The following is a 24,032-nucleotide window of genomic DNA, read 5'->3' as shown; positions in this document are numbered from 1 at the left end:
AGAATTTTCATTTTTGTGTGAACTATGCCTTTAAGGTTTTTAGACAACTTTATTCACTTAAATTTCTAATCCCAGCATCATGGCATTTGCTGCTTTATCAATTACAGAAGCATCCGTATTGATACACGTATCAGCAAGGAATGCATCGCGATATACAGTATTACTGTATTGATGTTTTGAGCACAGCCATATTTAAAGCCTTGTTCCATGTGCCCCTTTTATACTTTGAGCACCTGCCCCTTTAAAGGTCTCTGCACGGCCCTGCCTCCCAAGCACAACGGTGGCTGACACAGCACTAAGATGTCGTCACGTTTTTGTTTCTTGCCAAAGGAGATAACGTATTTATGAAACACGCTCTGTAGAGTTAATCCACCCGTAACAAATTGACAAATCAAATATTCTTTGACCTTCTTTCAGTTTGTAGTTTTGTAATCCGCTCCAGTCCGGCGCTTTCTCTCTCACCCTCAATGCTCGTGCATAGATCTGTGCGTGTATATAAAAAAGCTCATTCTCACCACGTATTTCAGAAGTCAGATTGCTTTGAAAAGCTGTTAATAGTTTTAATAAAGTTTAACTTTAGGCGAGCCTAGGTGAAACTTGCGTTGAAACGCACAATGATAATCGCCGCCTGAGCGATTTGACGTGACGCGCCGCTTACCCCCATTTTGAGAGACACCAGAGACTCGCAGTGCAAAGACAAGCGCCAGAATCGCAAGTTTTCGCAACACACTAAAAATGTCCATCTAATAGAGATTAAAGAGCGATGAAGACCTACAGTATAGAACACCAGTTTATAATACCAGTCATACACATGTACTCTCATTGTTTGTGCAAATACGTATTCATACTACATTGTTATACATGTTGTCTATCTTCCTACTGTATACATATGATACAGCCAGAAGATAAACATAAATAAATAATACATTTGATTATCAGAACTTAATCTGATATCTTAAGTACATTTTCATAACTTGCCTACATTAACTACAGTGAGCATTTAAATTAACTGTAATAAATAAATGAAGTAGATCAATCTAAGAAAAATGAGGTATAAGATATAGAATTATAATGGGAGATTGTTACCTTGAAATATATCGTTACCATGAAATAAAATTACTCATTCCGTGAAAGAGATTTTTGGCCAATCCGCCCACCCCTACCACAATTGTTTGAAATACCTGGATGATTTTAATACTTCCAAAAGTTATGTACAGTCAAAGTTCTAGGTCAATGCAGTTAGCTCAGACTATCGAGACAAAAAGAGTAGGGCTGTCAAACGATTAATCGTGATTAATCGCATCCAGAATAAAAGTCTGTGTTTACATAATGCATGTCTGTGTACTGTGCATATTAATTTAGTACTTATAAACACATACATGTACACAACATGTATATATTTAGAAAATGCTTCCATGTATTTATTTATATTTGCCAATAATTAAAATTATAGGTAAATGTTTATTAATATTAAAATTATATACTTTTCTTAAATAAATGCGTATGTTTTTATAAATACAAAATTAAAATGCACAGTACACAGACATACATTGTTAACCCAAACTTTTATTCTGGATGCGATTAATCGTGATTAATCGCTTGACAGCCCTAAAAAAGAGTGATGCTTTCTTTTCCCAGAAAGAATATAAAACATGCTGGTTATATCATTTCCTGTTTTCAAATATATTCTGATATAATTTAATTTTACAAACTTTAAGTATAAATATATTGCATATCAAATTATTTAGCAAATTTTTCTTTAACATCTTCAGACTTCAGACACACAGGATGAACAGGGGGAGACCGGGGCTCAAGGAGAAAACTGGCCAGGTTAACGGGGGACGCTGAGACAAACAACTCAGCAAGAATCTGATTTAATAGAAAATGGCATTTTCTGCACTACAGCCAAAAACATAAGAAAACAAATCTTGACATTTTTGTCCTTAGCAGATGCTACTGATCCAAAGAGTCATTGCAATCAATTTATACTTCAACATACATTCACTTGGAATCGAACCCTTGACACCAGAGTTGCTAGTGCCAAAATCTGCCAGGTGAAAAATATTATGCGATACATTTCTAAGTTTTATCAAAAACAACCAAAGCCAATAGTTCACCTATGACATGATTAGCCTTGCTAAATGGGTTGAAAACAGCTCATGGCTCATCAATTGCAGGACTAGAGCGAAGAACCTCTCTCAGCTACCATCCCAGATTTGTTTACTGTGCAGAAACTAACATGCTTTGGCCTACACTTCTGGACGCACTAAAAGAGTGTTATGCTGAGGGCATAGAGACAGACTGACGAAAGCAAGCAGGTGTTGAATCCTGTCTGAAGTCTGAAAAATCCGAAGAAGAGTAAATATGTACAGACTTGGGTCTTTCTTCCTATGCCAGAGATTGAGGGCATGAATGCACTGGCTGTTTGAAGCAAACAGAATCCTCGTCTAATGCTCTCTTGATGTTCCACACACGTTAATACATGTGTGTTTTGTGAACATTCGGCATTAGCATTACTTACAGAATGTAAAAAAAGCTATTAGAAAGTAAAGTAAAGAAAATATTTGAATACTATATTTTTCATCATCCTGTTTATCCTATCCATAACAGGTTGTTTTCTATTTATATGTTTCTAAGCAGATTCAGTTTCTAGATATGAAAAATCAAATCATGCCATTTCACATTAGAACATTAATATTCCCAAAATAAAACAAAGTAAATCAAATACTTACATGCCATATCTCCTGCATTCAGTAACAGTATAAACAATTGTAAAATATATTTTTTCCATTACTTGAATAAACAAGCTCAGCCACTTCTGGAACCTTAGACATCAGTAACAGTGTAGCGGATATTGTTGGATTAAATGGCTTATGTCTAAAATTGGTTCTGAATCAGCAAATAACCAATCTACTGATAAAGCAATGCAGTAAACATTCTGTGAGTCAGACGTCTAGAATCTGAATAAAGCGGTTGTGTGCATTTGTGGAGGAAACAATCTTAATTTTTTTGTTGCAACTGACTGGATCCTGTCTACTGGTCAGTCTCCATGTGAAGGGCTTAGCAGACAGACAGAGACAGAGGTCATAACTTAAAAAACAATCAGCCGATACGCAACTTTAATTAAGTAAAGCACTTTTAACTAAATTAATTGGCTGGCAATTCAGTAACGGGACTAGACGAAAAAGACTGAGCAGATGATCTGAAGTGTCCTTTTAAATATTGGATTGCAACAAATCAAACGTCGCTTTGCCTTGTTTCATTAAACGAAGCAGCACCATACCCGCCGAAACGTAAAGGTAAATCTTTATGAAAATATTACAGGTCATACAAATAATATTGCAATGCACAAACAACAACAGCGGTACCCATTGACTTGCATTGGCTTTGTGTCCATACAATAAAAGTGAATGGGTACTGCTGTTTTGTGGTTACCAATATTCTTCAAAATATCTTCTCTTGTGTTCGGCAGAAGAAAGAAAGTTACACAGGTTTGAAATGACAAGGTGAGTAAATGATGACAGAATTTTCATTTTTGGGGTGAACTTTGCCTTTAAACACAGAGGCCATGGCCTCTATCTGTTAGTCTCAAAGACTCATGAGATTAGTTATCAACAGTGCCCTTTCTGAAAGAGAACCTGGGATTCATAGGTGGAATCGCTGCTTTGCTTGGCACCTGATCTGAGAACAGCCAGCCAGCCTCATGCCCTCAGATCCTGTCAGCACTTCTGAAGAAAGAAAGAACCCAGATTTCAACCCACTGAACTCAACTTATTCAGGACCTTCACGTACAGCAACAACCCGCTTACAGACCTCTCTCTCTCCTAGAGAGCATCTGTAGGACAGAAGAAGTTTCACATAACATAGCTCTCTAGACAATACATAGACAGAACAACAGACAGAATGACAGACAGATAAAATGCAGAAAAACAGACAGATCTTAAGGTATCTTGAGTTTCTGCCCATCAGTAATAGTGGCTGGAAAAATTCCTACATGCCTGAGATTTCAGACTTTCGCTCAAAGGCTCTTGTTGTCTATTGCTGCTGTGTTGCATGCAAGCTGACCTCTGGGATTCTGTCTCGCTGCTTGATGTCTCTCAGCTGTCACCGAATGCGGGGACTGCCATGCCTGCATTTAAAGCACATGCCACTTAATATCTGTTCCCTGCTGTTCTCAAACCAGGTTTAATGGAGCCAATTAGAACAAAAAGAAGCATCAGATGAAAATGTGCCAGCGCATAAAAAACACAAAGTTCAGCGCAAAAATTTAACTACTACCGTACAACTTTTTTTGCACTCAGGTTGCTGCAGTCTCAGCCTTTATTATGCCAAGTTGCTGTGGCAAATAAGTAGACTCTGTAGTCCCGCACTTAACTGCTGATCTGAGAACAGTGCAGGGTTCTCAAAGTTATTGGCTCAAGCTTGTGCTTTTGATGATAATGAACTCATCACAGAGCTGTGTGTGCAACTTCCTCAAACCTGGCACGGTTGGGCATTGCTGCAGGCACCATACGGGCACAATCGCAATTGGCTTGCTGGTACGTTTCATAATCCACTGGCACATTTCACTTCAGGATCCTTTTAATAACCAAACAGCCACGTGCATTGACAAACTGTCATTCTGAGCATCATTCGATGTTGTGCTTATTAAATTTGTCATGACTGCAACTAACAATGCTTCAGCAGACAGTTTTATTGTTTTTATATGCTTCTTATGGGAATAAAATCACAGTGATTCTCCAACAATGGCAATCTGTAACTTCCTTTAAAGGGATAGTTCACCCAAAAATGAAAATTCTGTCATGAATTATTCACCCTCAAGTTGTTCCAAACCTGTATACATTTCTTTGTTCTGTTGAACAAAGATATTTGGAAGCAAGTTAGCAGCTGAGATTTCAGGGGCATCATTGACTACCATAGTAGGAACATTTTTGTATTTTTTGTTCTATTGAACACAAAATGTGATATTTCAAACAATTTAGGACAGCAAAAAGTTCTGTGGCACCTCTGACTACCATTTTAATCTTTTCTACTATGGTAGACAATGATGCCCCAAAAATATCAGTTGCTAACATTCTTCTAAATATCTTTGTGTTCAACCAAACAAAGAAATTTATACAGGTTTGGAACAACTATAGGGAGTAATTCATGACAGAATTTTTATTTTTGGGTGAACTATCCCAATCCCTTTAAGCTTTTATTTGTCTAAAAGTATAATGATCACAGGCAGAACCACACAATATGATATATGGTTTTTATAGTTGTGCTCTAGTTTAATAGTTTTAGCTCCCAGAGAAATGTGCTGACAACAGCATTCAGACAAACAAATCATTCTAGAGCACAGGGTATGCTGATAGACCAGGCTGACAAAAACTTTCGAACTCACAAGATGATCACAAGTTGTGCAGCTCTTGAAATACTTTGGGCCTCATTCATGAAACACGCGGAGAAAGATTTTTTGAGTAAATTGTTCGTAAAGTCATTCTGACGTAAATTTTCGGGTTCATGAGAATGTTTGTCTTTTCAAAATATTAGCTGGTACGATATAAATTTACACCTGCTCACTATCACGTGTAAATGGTGCGTAAAACATTCAAACGTTCTGTATTCTTTTAGACAAACTGTGTGATGACTAGGGCTGTCACGATTCTGAAATTTGACTGACGATTAATTGTCTTATAAATCATTGCGGTTATGACGATTAATTGTCTGTTTTAGGGCTTTGACGATTATGACGATTAATTGTCTGTTTTTGAGCTTTGACATTTAATTCTCATGCATTTTTGATTCAGCGATTGAAACGACCATATTGTTCTGAATACAAGACTGTTTTTTTCTTGGAAATACATCAGAAAACATTGGGTCATCATATATTTAAGGTTTAGGCTTTTACCTGTCAATAATACAACCACCAAATACTTGTAAATGAAGTAAATTGATCAGGAGTGAATTGAAGCCACCATTAAAATGCTATCAGTCATAGAAAACTTCTAGTCTGTTTTTTTCTCACTTGCAAGACTACAATAAAATTTTACCTGTGTGTTAATAAAATTTTGGTAGACTGGTTTTCACACTGAGATTCGCTTAAATAATATTAAATTGTACTGCAGGTAATTTGTATATGTTTTAGTTTTTTTTTTTAAAGTGATTGTGTTGTGGTGGTACATTTTACAAGTATTACCATGCTTTAGTAACAATATATACACTAAAATATGCAATATGCAGATGCACTACAGCTCCCCCTAGTGTCTTCTATAGAGATGTGCAATAATTGCGATGATCTGAAACCATCGCGATGAGGTCAAACAATCGCGATGAGACGATTATTTAATAATCGTGACAGCCCTAGTGATGACACTGTGTTTTGATGCATTATGTATCATAATGATATTTCACGAGTTTATTTATCCTTTCTTGTTTAATTTTTTACTCTTTAACTTTGGGTAAAACGCAGAGCTGGGGCACGTTCAAGCTCAAACCGGTGCGCAACGTTTTGCTACGGTTTCCGGTAGGCCTGTCACGATAAACCGACGATAAATATCACGTGATTTATGCACAGCTTTTGAGTGAAGTACGGGAAAATGCTGCTGCATCCGAAAGCCAGAGGGCGCTCTCGTGCAGAAACTCCAAATACGCACTGCAGAAGAAGACCATAACACGTTCTAGAATCTAGGAAATGCCTATGGACATCTTTTTATAACTGTTACTCAAGCCTCATCGGGTATTTTTATGATAATAAAGTATATTTATAATGATCATGTTTGACGGGTGTTGCTTTTTCAAATGCACATTACAAGCGACTCAAACTCGCACTGCTTTTATATCGAGCAGCATTTCCTACTGATCCCAGAGCCGTGCTTCACGGACAAGCTACGCATTACAAAAAATATTGACACATTGCATATCGCAGTCAGCTCGATTACAATAGGATTTAGTGGTATCGCGATAAATTCTCGTGCAGCCCTAGTTTCCGGGTTGCGACACGTCCAGAGGTGGGTAGTAACGCGCTACATTTACTTCGTTACATTTACTTGAGTAACATTTTGGAGAATATGTACTTTTTAAGTAAAATTAAAAGTGTGTACTTTTACTCTTACTTGAGTAAATTTCTAATAGAAAATCTGTACTTTTACTTCGTTACATAACTTACATTGCGTGACGTTCCTTAGTTCCTTCATTTTAAAATATGCTTTTTAAAACGCGTTGTTTATTTCAAGGTTGTCGTCTCTTTTTACGGGCATTCCCGAGTGATCGATTCTTTGGAGTCGATTCTTTTGAAAGCATTAACTGAACAATGGGCAAAACCATTTGAATAGGCTAATGAATCAGTTCAAATGATTTGTTCAGTTCGCAGCACGATCTGAATCATCTGAAGCAGGATTACTCACTCCTCGTAGGGCGAAACTTAAGAACACGCAGAACACAAAGTGGATGAAGTGGATATGAATCTATATCTATACAATCAAAACTGCAAATGTGTCATATTGTTTGCCAGCGATGATAAATGCCCGCCATATGCGCGCACCCGCGCGACCTGTTCGTCAGACACCGCAACATGCGCGTTACCTGTCAGACACAGAGACGTGGGCCTGCAGAAATATACATTTGAAGAACAGAAGGAAGAAAACTGGGCGTGTGGTTCACTGTTTACTGTTTGTTTACAAGTAAGAGCGTTTCACAACACACACGTGACACAACACGAGAAAACATGAGCTTTGTTCAAAAATGTGTTTTTCATTTAAGAGAGCACTGCAGATGTTCTAGATCATCTTAGGAAATGCTCTGAGTTTAGTTCATGCTTTAGTTTGACATGGTCTATTATTCTAAATAAGTTGTGTAAACTACATTGACATCAGGACTAGATGAAATTTACAGAAATGCTTGTCTCTTCTGTGTTTGTCTATTCTTTAGTCTCTCTATATATTGCAAAGATATCTGCTTATGATAATTAAAAATATTGATTAAAATGTAATATTAAAATATTGGTGTTAATATTAATTTAATGTAGTAGGCCTATATAATCAGATACAAAGTAACTAAGTAACTAGCTACTTGAGTAGTTTTTTCATTGCATACTATTTTACTTTTACTCAAGTAATTTTTAAAATAGTGACTTTTACTTTTACTTGAGTAACAATTTCTCTAGTTACTTGTACTTTTACTTGAGTAAAGATTTTGGCTACTCTACCCACCTCTGGACACGTCTCCTGGAAACGGTGTGCAACAGGGTTTGAGATACCTTATCTCTTGTTTGGTGGGTGTGTCAAGAATGTCAGCCCAATCAGCAGCAACATGTATATAACCCACGCGATATGAAAGAGACAGCTCGCACAATGGGTCCAAGTACAGTCATTTACAAATGTGTCCGCTGCAGCTCAGTACACGCAACACTTGAAGATATTAGAAAACATGTATTTTGCAGTATTAAACATGTATTTGTATTTATAACGATTTGATCAGGCTTAAAAAAAACCCCACAAAGAATGGCCTTCTCAGCTGCCATAGTTCAACTCTTGCGTCATCACAACAGGGTGTTCAACCGCACCACCATTTCCGTTTAAAAGACATTTTGCAATGTTTTGTCAGGGCTGAACGCAGCCCTGGTCACTGTCCTGTTTTACAAAGCCGTCCAATCACAGTGGAGGAGAGGCGGGACAAACACTACATTGACCAACCATCATACTTGTACAACAATGGAGGAGTTCATATTATTGGTTACTGCATTCTTATATTCAGTGATATTCTTCAAAACAAGATACTAGTAACATGTTACTGCCGTGGATATTCCAAATCACAGCAACCAACGCGTCTATGTAAAAACACGCAGTGCCTCCAAAGCGTTCTCAAGCTTCACCAGCTGATCGTTTTCAGAAGAGAACCAGGTATTATTTCAGCTGGCTAAAAACGCTTTGGTGGACACAGTTTAATTTATTAATTTATTGGTAAGCATATAGCCTATTAGTCTCTATATTGCAAAAATGAATAAATGTAGCCAAACCTGAGAATGGAGTCCAGAGGATTCTACAGCATTCATAGATACGTAATTTGCGTAGCAGTAATTCATAGGCATGGATTATGCTTATTGTGAATGAGCGCCCTGTTTACGAGTGATTGGAATTCATTAACATACACACATTTTTTGGTGAATCCGGAGGAAAGTTTTCGGGGAGGTCCGTTTTACGCGCAAATTACTTGGAATTTACTCATATATTTACAAATGTTTCATGAATGAGGCCCTTCAAGTTCATTTCGGCTGTGTCCGAAATCGCCTACTTCCATACTATATAGTAGTCGAAAATGAGAACGAGTCATGAATAGTATGTCCGAAACCTCAGTATGCCAAAAACAGTAGGCGAGAAGTACCCAGATGGTCTACTACTTCCGCCGAGATTCGTGAGTGTGGATCGGATGGACACTTATCTATCCCATGATGCCACGGGAGATGAGCAACGGTCAAATTTCAAAAGTAAATCAAATAAACATAGCAGAAAACTTTAAGGCGGACGTCCGTTTTTAATGTAAGTGCCAATAAATTAATTTCTGGTGACTAAATTATGTTTTTATCAACGCTCACATGTAGGTTGTTGTTAATACGTCATAGGTCAAAGAGCATATGGGTCACATGACCATAACACATGGCGGACACAGTACATCCGAAATGTATTCATACTACTCCCACTCATACTATATAGAACGTACTGTTTTAACGGCCGATAGGTAGGTACTTATTCAAATTCAGTACGTACTGTCACGGTATGCGATTTCGATTCTGATTGGCCAGTCGCGACATTTGCAGGTTCGTTATTCCCAGATAACAACCTCTTGAAACTAATAACACATGGTAACCCGGATACAGCAAATCATTTTTCACAGTTTTTTTGACAAATTAAATATAAATATGCCTTTTAATAACATATATGACATTATATTTATAAATGATTAAACCAAATTGCCTGTTCGTGACATTTGAACGTCGTTTCTTAGTAAATGGCTTTTCCTTGCAGAAGTTCTGCATTCGGTAAAAAATGAGCTAATCAATTATTTCAAATTCACATTTCATTTCCAGTTTTTTTCTTACATATACAACACCTTAGAAGTCTGATACTATACCTAACGCATCTGTCCTCACTACCATACTTCATTAAAACGGCTGTCAGACTATTCTGTTCAAAAACATCCACACAACTGTTTCAGGTGTGCTGGACGTAAACTATGTAGGTAGAGCCCCAGAAGAAGATGTGAGGACCCCGTCATAAGAGAACAGGTTCAGTCCCAGCATATTTGCACCCAGTGAGCTCAGCCGCAGTCATTCCAGGAGGGCTCGCTCCTGTTCGCTGAGTCATGCGTCAAAGCAGCTGGCTGAATTTATCTGTCAACGCTCATTCCCTCAACCTGACACGATCCTTGTCTGAAGACATATCATTTACAGTTACAGAGTTCAGGGCTTTACAGCAGACATGAGCGTTAAACGCAACTCCAAAAAATGTAAATGACAATGACAAAAATGAGACCACAGATCTATTAACATTAACAGAGAATTCAATTATTAATATTAACTGCCCCCGTCATGAGAAATTATAATGACATTTAACTAACATGCCTAAAGAGAACTCTCACAATGATTAACGGGAGACCTGTATTGGTTAATTGAGTTTTTACCCTCTCCAGGGGATAAAAGAAACAATGTGGTGTACTATCCTTAATTAATACTAATGGTAAATACTTTAACAGCAATAATTTTGAAACTGAACCTAGTCATTGTACTGTGCAATAAAATACACATTTATGCATCTGCATACTTTTACCCAAAGTGACTCGCACCGAAATTAATTCCTAAAATGTTAAGATATGTGCATCCCCCCATGACCTTGACATTGCTAATGCATTGCTCTACCAGCAGAGCTACGGTTGGTGAACTTGTTCTTTACAACGTTTGTAAAGCTTGCATACTTCACTTATTATAGGTTCTTAAGGCAAAATGTTAAATGCTCTCACTTGTAAATCTTTTGGATTCAAAGATTCTGCTAAATCAATAAATACAAGTGTAAACGCTTTATAGAAAAGTTTAGAAAGTCTCCTACACAGTTTGAGGTAGACCCATTATTAATTTGATTTCCCAAATAAACTGGTGTAGTAACTAGATTTGTGCAGTAAACTATTGTTTAACATGTAAAAATCGAAGCAACACATCACAATGAGTCAATTCAGCCACCGTTCAACAAGACAACACAACACTTCTCACATCAATAACAAACGCGTGGTCGCTTTGCACTCACCTGTAGCAGGTGTTTCCGGTACCCATTTTAGCGGGCCGATCTGACGCACCTGGAACGCCGTTTTCACCTCGTGACAGCTGTGAGCGCGCACGGCGGACAGCGTCGCGAACTCCACCGCGAGCACCGCAATAATCCAACTCACGTTCACGCGTGACATGACGGCATTTCAGTGGGAAAATCAGCGGGGTGGAATTGTTTAATGATAACAGTCCTGTCGCAAACTGTAAAACAAGGAACTGTTCAACAACAAACTGTTCGCTCTGTGACTTTCACATGCTGCACCGGCTTTAGTAACGTAAGACCTCGCGAACCGAGACGAGAAAAGCGCCGCTGTCTCCCCCCGTTAACTGAGAGTGACACCGGATTCATTCAGCGTGTGAGATCATTCAGAAATCTCTCTCTCTCTCTCTCTCTCTCTCTCTCTCTCTCTCTCTCTCTCTCTCTCTCTCCCCCTCTCTCTCTTTCTCTCTCTGGGTGTTCGAGTGAAATGATTGCAGCAAATGATTCCATGTCAATTCTATTGTTCTCTTGGGTAACTTATAAATTCAGAAGTGTCGAATATGTTGTCGCATTTTACGTGTTGAAGAATTCACTTAAATGTTTGAATGCGTAGAAAATGCTTTTTTAACATTACAACGCTATAAGCGAACAAACGGGTGTGTTGCATTGTCAGCATTGTATCTTAAATAAGTGCTAGCATTTTATTGTTTGCATGAAAGTTACACATCGCTAATATGATGAGGCGCACTAGTACAGGTTTGGAAATTTAAATTTGATGCGCTGCCTCCCTCTGCTGGACAGCCAGTTTGCTACAGCTATCAAAATTTTATTTTGGGTGAATTAAGTAGCAGGGTGTATATTAGGGAAGGAGAGCGGGGCACAAACTCGGGTTAACTGTAACGCGTTTTTCATAATTACACAGGGTCTACCGAGTTGTGCTTTTGGTCTTTTTCTCTCATTGCAAGATGACGATCATCTGTGAATTTTTTTAAAGTTTTGATGTGTTTTCATGGAGATATTGGACAAAGTGCGTTCTGGCAGCATGAAAGTAAATTTCTTCATCATGTTTTTCAATTTCACATGTAGGAGTGTAAGTCACCAAACCCAACCTTACAGGGGCGGACTGGGAAGCAAAAACGGACCTGGAGTTTTCGACCAACATCTGCCCTCCACCATTTCTGTCAACGGGATGGGGGGGCTGGGGGGGCGGTTTGTTGTATGTAATGTGTCATTGCGTTACATGTGTCCGTCTCGCTAATGCCTTTGCGTTGCGTGCTTTCACGTTAATAATGTCCGTCTGTCCGGCCCAAACATACATTCCGGCCCCATACATTACCGGCCCACCGGGAAAAGTCCCAATATTCTGACAGAATGTCCTACTGGTCAGTCGGCCCCTGCATCCTTATATTATCTTAATCACTGTCTTGTTGCCTAACACATATAGCACCATATACATGTCAGTCACTCCTAGCAACTGTTATCTGTAGGCTTCGAAAAGGTGGATGTTTGGTTTAATTAAACTTTAATTAAAGCACTCTTTATTAACTAAAGCACCACAAAATGAAATGGCTTGCAATTCAATAATGGCTAAACAGGACGAGCAGGAAGTTCAGAAGTGTCCTGTAAAATATTGGATTGCAACAACACAAATGTCACTTTGCTTGCTTCGTTTCATTACACAAGTCAAGTGGCACCATACCTGATGAAATACATCTTAATGAAGATATTACAGATCAAACAAAATGGCACCTATGGCCTCAATCATATAACCATACTGCTCTGTCCTCAAAGACTCATGGGATTGGCTACCAACACTGCCCAATCTGAAAGAGAATCAGGGTTTCATAGGTGGAGGCATGCATACGTGTCTTTTGCATTCGCGTTACGTGCATTTGCATTTATAATACGTCCGTCTGAGCGGCCAAAGCGTCCGTTCCGGCCCTAAATGATAGCGGCCCACCGGGAAAACGCCTGTAAGGCCAGATGGCCAGTCCGCCCCTGGTAAAAGTGATGAATCACAATGACTCAATTTGGCAACCGTTAAACAAGAAAATACAACAACTGGTTGCTATCAGATGCAGATTTAATGATAATTTCAAACCAATTTCATTTCAAATCGTATTTATCTGTCAAATATGCAATTTTATATAAAACAAACAAAAATGCATTATTGTGCAAAAGTGTGTGCCTAAATTAAACGTTTTATAGTGGGCACAATACGGTGCATACTCTAGGACATTGTATGGTATCATGATAAATGTAAATACAGAAGTTGCAGTCAACATAGCTTGCCTACTTACGTACATGCTTTTTGTTGTTTAAATAATCCTATTTATTCAGCACGTTTCCCTCAAATTGCCTTGTGCGCAACCACAAGAGAAGACACGACCCAGATAGCACAGGTATGTCTGTAAGATGTCTGCTGGAGATCTGGAAAACATCGGATAAAACATCTTGGAAAGAGCAGTTTTACATTCCTTATAAATGATTAACATCTCACATACATCTTTTAGGTACAGAGACATATTGCAGATGTCTGTGTGCTATCAGTGGATCTGTTGATGTGCTTGAACGGTTCCGATCATGGTTTATATTTTATACACGGAGAAAAACTAACTGCCCCGTGTGAGGCTCAAACTCACGACCTTCAGATTATGAGACTGACGCGCTGCCTACTGCCAAGGCCGGCGCACATTAGTCCATAGTACCGATACCAAAACTGTTACGGAGATACGAGTTCGGCACTAGTTTTAACATCACTGAGCGTTTCTTACGATGCTAACAACAGTGCATTTAACTACCATAACACAAGAGTTGAATTAAAATCTGCATACTTTGAAAGTCACGTCATTTAATAACTCATGTTTTGCATTACTGTTACTAATACCTGGTTTACAGCTAAGTTATAAGCCATGCAAATGCAAGTAAATAACAATAATGTGGAAAACATTAATCTGTTTATTTCAAACATGTTCATTTTACAGTCAGAAATGTGCCCATTTAAATGTAATGTTATTAACCAAACACCTCGACACTGTAAATAGCACGGCAAATGCTATTTGTTCACATTACCCAAAATTATAAATAACTTAAGATATTTAATAACTTTATAAAATAACTAAAAGTGTAAATTATATATATGAAAATAACTAAAATATATAATAACTAAAAGTTATTTAGAGTATTCTATTCAGAATTGGGTACAGTAACAGCATTATAAATAACTGTACAGTGATGTTATGAATGACATCCACAATCTCAACAGTCACATGGCCATCATCTTTTGTAGTAACAGACCTGGATAGTGGAAAAATGCTGATATAAATTATATAGTAAATAATAAAGTGTTTAGAAGTGTTTAGCAATGTGGCAGTCTTTCTACTCTTTATTGCCTGCTCTTTTCTTGCCACAGCCACGTGCCTGCAGTGCTGCCCTCCATTCTTCATAGGGCTCAGTAGTAGTCTCCTCACAGTACCAATTTCCAAAATACTGGTGATGAGATGGTGGTTTTCTTTCCTTGTTGCATTTCTTGCACAGGATCACTTCAGTTTTCCGCTCATATTTTCTTAGCAATATCTCCTTCTCCTCTCGTGCCAGTTTTCTCTTCCTGTAGCACTGTGTGGTGTATGGTACAGAAGGTTGCACAGCTGCAGTCCCAGTGTTTTCTGCAGGTAGTGTTACAATTACCATCATAGGTTGGCATGCAGGGGCAGGAAGGATAACTGGGGGAGCTCCAGGTGAGTTGTTGAGTGCAAGTTGTTGGGGAAGCCCTCTTTGAGGAGGTGCAGCTGATCATGGGGGGCCTGGTTGAGGCAGTGCAGGCTGTTGCAATACTGTTTGTGGCCCAGATCTTGTTTTGGCCATCCCAGCTGTGTTTGGAGGCAAGCTAAAAATGTGAGGTTCATCATTAATTTCACACTGTGTAATTGCTTCTTTTTGGAGTGCTGTCATTGGTGCATCTTGAACACGAATTCCTTGAGATAAAATATTCCTCTCATGAGATCTGGCACGTCTGCTGTACCTACAGCAAGAGTTGCATGAGGTTCAATGAATTGTTTTAGGGATTATGACATTTATGTTTCATTATGTGTTGTTAAATCAACTACAGAAATCACATCACTCACCACTGTGTTAGTGTGGCTATATTAACCTCAGGGAGCTGGAGAGTGGTCTGCTGCATTACTTCAGCATTGCTCAGAATGCACTCTTGGATATGCTTATAGGCACGTCCAATCAGAGTAAACCGTGAGATTTTAACTCCTCCTTGGCGCACAGGGTTGGGATAGAGAGAACAAAGCTTTATGAACACAGCTTCAACAACTCTGTTGCAGTCAGGCCACTGTGCAGGACCATGCCCTCAGATGTTGCAGCAGATGCTCGGTCTTCATTCCACCTGGCCAATCCATCCAACAAGTACGCCTGGAAAAATGTTTCACTGGCTAAAGTGCCTGTAATGACAGTGACAAAACACAACCATAATTACAACCATAATCATTAAATAAAACATTTTTTTTTCCATCTATCATTTTACCTGGAATGAACCGGTTGAGATGTAGGTGGAATGATTCCAGTGAGGTGGAACCTCTGGCGGACCTGTAAGTTGGCAGAACATACCCTCCCTTTTGCAATGTTCCAGTCTGCACGTACAACTGTAAGCCAGTGTGGTCCTGTATACAGGCCACATGTTTTTTCTGAGACTTCCATATCTCAGACATTCGATCTGAATTAATAAGAGACACACCTAAAGTGTCACGACCCCTTTCACCTTCGAAGGACTGAATAAGCTGGGTAATGAGATCCACAGTTTCAGTTGTTCCACACGTTTTCCGTTTGCAGTGAAGGGCTAGCTCATTCTTGCTTCGGCGTCGTAGCACATCATCGTGTGAAGGCTGCATGAGCTGTGATTCCAACTCTGCACGCTTTGCCACAATAAACCTGTGCAGGTCTTCTTGGTCCCACATAAAAATACAGCGGCTGAGACGAGCCATGAAAGTTGCATACAGTTGATGGGAGTCTGTTGTGCAACCAACAGCAATTCTTCTCATGAAATGCCATATGTCTAGCCTGACCTCCATATTCGTCCACTCCTCAAACATCTTTTTAAGATAAGTAGACCCGCAACAGTCTCTGTCAACATACAACAGTTCAGGGGGAGGCACTCCAGCATCTCTGTACCTTTTAATAATTCCAGCAGCCATTGGTGCCAGTCCAAAGCCTTCACTGGCTGTTAGCACAGACATTATCACCTGGCCATACTCGTTGCCGACATTTGTAACCCAAGTGGAAGTTCCAGCACTGTGACCAGCTAGCTTACATGAAACAATCTTGGTGGAATACAGCTTCAGCACACGCCCAAACTGTGAGGTGATGCTGGCTTTGATTTCATCTAGTCTTTGAAGTACATCCAACGCATACACCTGCATCAGCCACCGATGCTTGGGTACATCAAGCATGGCAGGTGGGTCTTGAAAAGATACTGGACTCACAAGGCCTGATGTTACAGCACCGCAAAGGCTTTGGCAATCTGTCAGATACTGGATGGTCTTCTGCAGCCATGTCTCAGAGTGCTGCTCCTCTAGTTTCTTCTGTATTTGACTGCTACTGTTCCCCAGACCTCTCTGCCGGAGAAGTCGAACCACTCTCATGTCACATGCCAGCTTCAATGTAAGAATGCATGGGAACTGAAGCCTATGACTTACATCAAGCTGAGAAACGATGTCAAAGCTCCAGCTGATCACTCTTCTCTTGCATCTCCTGCACGAGAGATACTCTGACGCCATAAAATAAGATGTTTCGACAGCAATTACTTGTCTGATTTCCTGATGCAAGCCTGTTGATGTGAGCTCTTCCTTCACACAGTCTGAATGTGGACATGTTAGTTTCACTCTCCACAGCTTTCTTGGCATCCAGAGAAAGAAAGGGTGGCCAAAGTAGCATTCTGTCACAGGCACTCCAGTTATGGTAAAACGGCACTGGGGAGGATACCACCACATCCTGTCCACCTTGGTGTAGTCTAATTCTGGTTGGTTTTGGGCTGACCATTTGAATAAAGCCTTTGATACCCAGTTCTGATCAGCAGATGGCAATGTGTTCGTCCAGCCTACCGGAAGGCAAACTCTTTTACCTGTACAAAATAAAAAGAAACATTTATTGCATTTTATATACACAAGTAATAATCAAGCCTTTAAATATTCTCAGATGTTTAGGTTGCTTACTGGATACTTGGGATTCAAGAAAGTCTGCTTGCTCTATCAGTTCACGGTCGTCTTGATTCAGTGTTCCACATGCTGGTAAAGTTGGCTGAGGTTTTGTAGATCTTGCCACTAAATCTAGGAATATAGACAATACAAATTGAACAGATCTACACAACTATTACTGGCATTTACTATTCAAATGTTGTTTAGGTACTGTCACTTAAAATAAATATTTTCATATCTCAAATGTCAGCTTACTTGGTTGGGCCACAGGTGATGTAAACAGTCTTCGAACAGTTTTATCAAGGCTCTGTGGATTGCACGTTTTGCCAGCCAAAAGTGAACGGACAGAAGAGACTAAAGGTGAAGACTGTGTAGAGCTGCAGGACTCCTTTGAGACAGGAGTATGCTGGGAGCTATTGGAATCCATATTTAATGTCTTAACTCGAATGGCTTCATAACCCTCTGGGAAAAGTTCTATGTACTCTTGAAAGGCTTCTTTATTAGCCCGGTGGTTTCTGTTGTCTTTTACTTCAGAAGTTTCCCTCTTTATACTTGCCACCAGGTATCCAGCATAACCCAGTGCATTTTCAGCAAGCCATTTAAATGTTTGACCTCTGAAGGCTCCAAACTGGATTTCATGCTGGCCTGAAAGGTATATTTTATTGCCCGGATCGTCACCCTGGCACAGTACAGCTCTTCGTGCAGACTCAGAGACCTTATCCGGGGACAGGGCTCGAGACCATGTTCTCTTTTTGTTCTCCTCCCTTACTTTTAGTGCAGCTGAAGAGTCACACATATTTAGATTCCCATCAGATCTTTTCCTAAACCGAGGCTCCATATCTATTAAAACAAAAACCAACAACAAAACATACTCAGATACCATGCATTTATAAAACAAAGAAAAGTTAGAATCAGAATTTTTGTATTTAAAGCACAGACGATGTTTATTGTTAACATTTAATGTTCTTTAATTGCTATTTAAGCCATATAAACCTATGCTAGTTGATGATACTTTTTCAGTCCTTTGAAGTCATTTAAATGTGTATGGCCTTGCTTTATGCTTTAATCCAGTCCAAGTAACCCATTTCAAAATTATTTTTAATTAAAACATTAGTTTTTAAGTAAATAGTAGCATGTTTACAAAAATGATTTTATTTAAGCCTTCAGAATTGCATTTGTATGCTACTAGCATCTCCTCCACTTTCGTTACATTTTCAGTTTTCACAATACAAAAGACAGTATAATATCTAAACAGTAACAGTGTATCAAACGTTCATCATAAACGCATGCTAAACGAGCAATATTAACTTGGATGTAAATTAACGTTACTTAGTTGTATCAAGTTGTATCAAGGTCACGATCTAAACAGTCTCACGTTTTCTTAATAGCGCAAGAAAGAAAAGTAAATTAAATAATTTACCTCCACTACGACAACGGGACGAAAACCTGGAAGCGTGAAGAAACAGCTGCTGTATCTCATTGGTCAATTTGTGGTCTAATTGATGTAGAATTCTGGCAACGACGCGAGTACTGATTGGACGGTGCTACCAAAAATGAGCTAGACAGATGAGCGGCTTGGGGCGCCAACGAGGCTGACAATTACCATTGGTCGAGATTTCAAGTTTGGATGTACCCTACACTGTGAAATGTATTTCTTTTTCTGGAACTAGGTACTGCTAATACTTACGTCAAATATATATGCAAGTCAGTATCCAACCAAACATTACTTTGTCTGACATTTTAAAGGGGTCAAATGACACGGCTAAAACTAATATTATCGTTTGTTTGAGATGTAACGCAATGTGTATACACCATTTAAAGTTTAAAAAACGTTGTATTTTCCACATACCGTGCATGTTTGTATCTCCTTTTTGCCCCGCCTCTCTGAAACGCGCTGATTTTTTACAAAGCTCATCTCTCTGAAAAGCGAGGTGTGCTATGATTGGCCAGTTAACCAGTGCGTAGTGATTGGTCGAATACTGCAAGCGTTTCACGGAAATGTAACGCCTCTTACCATATTCGGAGCATCATGTTTCCACGCAATACGCCCTTTTCACATGACGTCACGCATCTTCCGTTCTGCCGCGAAGCAGTGTATCGTTACTTCCGCTAGCACTCCAGTTCATAAGGTGGCGGTAATGCACCTATAAGCTGGTTTGCCAACCGCCAGTAAAACTCAAGAAGAAGAAGAAGTTACTTCCGCTAGCGCCTCAGAATGGAGTTTACCAAGTCCCTTGCACATCTGCCACAAATACGGCTAGATGATGTGCAACGTCTTGCAGACAAATTTTCGCTAGGACAAGATCAAAGCTAGAGAAAGGATACAAATTCTTCGTTGAACAATACCTGTTTGATTATGAAGGCAAGTGTTTTCTTTTCTTTTTGTGTTAGCGAAGGTGCTAGGATAAGTACTTGAATACGTGTTTTGTCAGTTTTTTTTCACTGTTGTTAAATTCCAGCACGACGGTAAAACGGAAGTTCTTCTTCTTTTTGTTTGTTGCAAGACGGATGTTATGATACACTGCTTTGCGAAAAGGCGGAAGTTAAGTGACGTCATTGTGAGAAGGGCCTATTGTACTGACAGGTGATAAAATGTCACAGGTACTTCCTTATTCAATTCCAGCCCGAATCTGATACGGAAAATGAAGATGATCAAGCCGATACGTCAACTTTGCCAGCGCGACTTGAGCAGGATTTAAAGGATTGGTAAGGTTTTATTAAAAAAATATGATGTCAAATAGTTAAAAACTATAGCTAACTGTTTTACCTTTTATATATATGACGTTATAAAGACTATAAACAAACAACCATATACATCATACAGAGTTTGCGTGGGATAGAAACAAGCTCGCATTACAGCAGGGAATGGTAACATAATAAATAACGCGAGCGCTTTTGGCCCTTCTTGATCAACCAGTGTTACGCTACGTCTCTTCGCGACTCAACAAAGACAATAAACCCAAAATAAATACTAAATATATAAAGACATTATAAACACGACATTTGTTGCCTCTAGTGGGAACATTATTACTGATTATTAGGACTTATCTTGTCTTTTTTCACGTTGCGTGCGTGTCTGCATTTGCAGATCACAAACACGACAAACTCAACTCGCGTTAGTCCGTAACAAAGTCTTTTACAATGAAAATATACTTACAGGTTGCGAATCTGAAGCGCCAGCGAAGTTTTAATGGTTGGAACGGCCCCACTTTTTAACCAAAGCTTTTGTGCACAGCCGGTCTTAATCTCTCTCCCACGTTCCTGAAGCAATCTTCGGTGAAATGCGCTGCACAAACTTGAACATTCGGATTGTACTTTTCTGGAACAGTGTTGTAAATAAAATGTAACCATTCGTTTTTAGTTGTCTCATCTTTTGGCATGGCAAACAAAGAGTCTTTATTTTCGCAACGAAACACACAGTGTCTCCGCAACATGGCTGCGGCGGTGACGATACAATGAGATTTACAAGTACACCCACCTCACTTGCGTTTAGATTTGGGCGGTCTTGAGTCAAATCATGTTACAAAGTGACGTACTTTCGTCGGGGTGTGGTTACACGAGGCGTTTCAGGCAGGTCTGGGTTCGCATTCGCTTTTAGATAGAATGCATCTTTTGTTCCGACACTTTAATTTGAGCAATTTTACGTGTCTAATACATGCATGGGCAACTTATAACACACCAAAGTCACAGAAAAACACGTATTTCCGCCATATGACCCCTTTAAGCAGGAGTGAACAGGTTTGGAAATCTGATGTGTTGTCTCCCCCTGGTGGAGAGACAATTTGCTACAGCTAGCGCTCAGACGTTCGAGTTATCAGTTAGTTACATTTACATTTATTCGTTTGGCAGACGCTTTTATCCAAAGTGACTTACAAGTAGGAGAGCATATAACATTTTAACACAGTTCCCCTTGATGGGAACTCGATACTTTAGAGATTTTCTCTCTAAATGCAGATTTAAATAGATTCCCAAACACCCTTAGCTGTAAATTACAGTTTTTCTCAGTCACTTTGGAGCATTTCTCAGATCAGAAATGAAATTTTCAAAACTAGTTATTCAACCTTCACATCATCTTGTCACGTGTGCACATCAGAAAAGTAGTTTCTTATTATTTTGAACAAGTTGCAATTGCTTCAGTACATTCATGCAATTGATAATGTACAATTGTCTGTTGTTTCCTACATTATCAGTTGCTATTGTCATGTTGCTCAAAATGTATCATATAGTTCTCTGTGCAATTGTCTTACCCCTCTAAACATCTAGTCATTTGTTCATCGTCTTAGTCATTCAATGCAAAATGGTTAGACCAGTTGTCATAATCTGTCGGGCATATTCAGTTTTCTTACACTTACAGGGTTATTGATCCAAACTGTGACTAAATTTACTTTGCTCACAGGTTGCTTTCACTGTTAGAAACTCAGATCCTTCATCCATACAACACACACACACACAGAGAGAGAGAGAGAGACACACACTGTACAGAGATTTTCTCTGTACAGTGAAAAAACAGGGCTCTGTTTTAAGATGATTTACAAAAGCATGTGGTCATTTCGGATATCGTTGCCTTTTACTGCTGCGTTGCAAGAGTAAGACATCCCAAAGCCAAAGGAGGAGTAGAAAATATGTTTGATTCCTCATACAGCACTGCATACAGTTCTGCCTGAAGGGTCTCTCCTATTTTTATCTTTTTTTTTTGCAATTTTTTCCATTGTGCTGTAAAATAATGTTGCATTTTCTTCATCACATTTACTTTTTTCAAGCTTGATGTGTAATTTGTTGACAGACCAACAGAACAAGTGTAAAGTGAATACTGTTCAATCTTTTGCTGTCAGTGTCGCACATACGTATAACTTTGTACTATTGAAAGTGAAATAAGTCAGTCATGTGCATTATCAATGAGTGTCATTACAAACTGAAGCCATAGTTTACATCCGAAAATACTCCAAAAAATAAATAATACTGTAAAGCACCCGTTATATTGACAACATGGCTAAATATTTTGACTGTCTTGTTCACGAACAATGACACAAGGACTTGCCATTTTCATGGGACTGACATGTTCACTGATGTAAAAATGTAATTTTGAGAGATGATCTAAGGATTTTGAACAAGTTACACGCTTTTGCAGGAAATCCATGATGTTGTGCAGTTTGTACAAATTGTTCTGAGAAATGCACATATTATTTAGCTAATTTTAAGAATGATTCGAGAAATGCTCCAAAGCGACTGAGAAAAACTGTAATCTATAATAACCCAATGCATCTTACACAGTGTTGAAACCTAGTACTCGATTACCGAGTTTAAAAAAACTTTTTGAAATCTTTAATGTTTTACAACTCGTTTGTCTTTTTTACTACATGGTATATTCTTATAAATGTAGACATTAAGGGGTGGTTTCCCGGACAGGGATTAATACTAGTCCTGGGCTAAAATAAATGTTAAAGCTGTCCAAACTGAAATCAATTTGCACTGACATATTTTAAAACACACCAGTGCCATTGTGTTGTTTCAAAATGCACACAAGTCATGTTGTTTTGTAGGGCGTGAATGTAAAAACTAGTTAAATGGACTAATTTAACTAAGGCCTAGTCCTGGTTTTAGCTAATCCTTGTCCAGGAAACCACCCCTATGGCCCGGTTTCACAGTTTAAGACAGGACTATGCCTTAGTTGAATTAAGATATTTGTGTCGCTTTTATAAAATACCTTAGAAGAATACATTACTGGTGTGCATCTCGAGACACTGATATATTTTAAGATATTTCCAGGCAAGTTATATTCAGTTAAGACGGGCCACACATTCATTTTAGTCTGGGACTAGCCTTAAGCCTTGTCTGTGAAACTGGGCCTAAGAGTTGACTGCAATATCAGTATAACAAGTGGGGTGTTTGGGACGTAGTATTATGTACATGGCATTGTAAATCCTTGTTTGCACTGTTCTGGTTGTCTGTTGGCTATTATGAAACTATTTGTTGTGGTTCACACAGTTGAGTTTACCATGTAGAAATTCACTTCAACACATAAGCATGTACAAATATAGAAGTTTGACTCAAAGATCCATTTAACTGGTAAACTCATATCTATGGGTAAACTGACATATTGATGACATCACCTTTTTATTTCACCAGTGAAAAGTGTATGATTTCATTACAAGAGTGACACTTTCACTGTAAAACTGTGTACCCTAACCTTGTATTTTTTATTTAATTAGAAATGGCACCAAGAATGGCTTGAATCCATTTATCTTTTTAACCGAGGGCTTCCCACTAAAATCCTGAAAAACTTTCAAGAGAAAATGAAGAGGACGGAGCAGGTGTAGGAAGAGAAAAGGGAGAGGAACACAGGCAAACGTTCTTAAAAGGCCACATAGCCTACAGTACAATGATTTCATTACAAACTTTTTGTTCCAAGATACTGGTATAAACTAGACCACCAATATGGAAATATGGGGGATAAAATACACATTAATCCTCTTTCTGTGTAGCATTGTTTTTATTATTATTTGTCATTAAAGGAATAAAATACAAGTTTAAATGCTTATACCAAATCATTGCTGTGATG

At 38.8% G+C, this 24,032-nt stretch overlaps 2 protein-coding genes across 5 annotated transcripts in view; both read right to left on the bottom strand.

Annotated features, from left to right (window-relative positions):
- The window catches only part of gpc5c (glypican 5c), a 132,872-nt gene extending 121,236 nt beyond the window's left edge, over positions 1-11,636 (bottom strand). The window contains exon 1 of one of the 2 annotated variants that reach the window (XM_057333374.1): positions 11,277-11,636. In XM_057333374.1, the coding sequence (XP_057189357.1) occupies positions 11,277-11,433 (157 nt within the window). In that variant the 5' untranslated portion in view covers positions 11,434-11,636. The remainder of the gene's footprint in view (positions 1-11,276) is intronic. The other variant, XM_057333375.1, reaches the window with a different exon arrangement.
- Positions 11,637-14,223: 2,587 nt separating this feature from the next.
- On the bottom strand, positions 14,224-23,963 carry LOC130554003 (uncharacterized). Of its 3 annotated transcripts, none has more exons than XR_008962937.1 (6): positions 20,631-23,963; positions 17,729-18,313; positions 17,492-17,605; positions 15,808-17,400; positions 15,401-15,724; positions 14,224-15,297 (listed from the first exon to the last, which is right to left on the bottom strand). XR_008962937.1 is itself a non-coding variant. In XM_057333373.1 (5 exons), exons 2-5 carry the CDS (start codon positions 18,309-18,311, stop codon positions 15,576-15,578), a joined length of 2,439 nt encoding a protein of 812 aa, XP_057189356.1. In that variant the 5' UTR covers positions 18,312-18,313; positions 20,631-23,963; the 3' UTR covers positions 14,224-15,575. The 3 variants fall into 3 exon arrangements, 1 of the variants encoding a protein (XP_057189356.1); XR_008962938.1 differs by having other exon boundaries at positions 15,281-15,291; XM_057333373.1 differs by having other exon boundaries at positions 14,224-15,724.
- Between the last annotated feature and the right edge of the window lie 69 nt (positions 23,964-24,032).

Source organism: Triplophysa rosa, linkage group LG5 (assembly GCF_024868665.1).
Source record: "Triplophysa rosa linkage group LG5, Trosa_1v2, whole genome shotgun sequence".
Classification (NCBI taxonomy): Eukaryota; Metazoa; Chordata; class Actinopteri; order Cypriniformes; family Nemacheilidae; genus Triplophysa; species Triplophysa rosa.
Note: the sequence above shows the minus strand (reverse complement) of the source record. Positions and strands in the feature narration are given on the sequence as shown.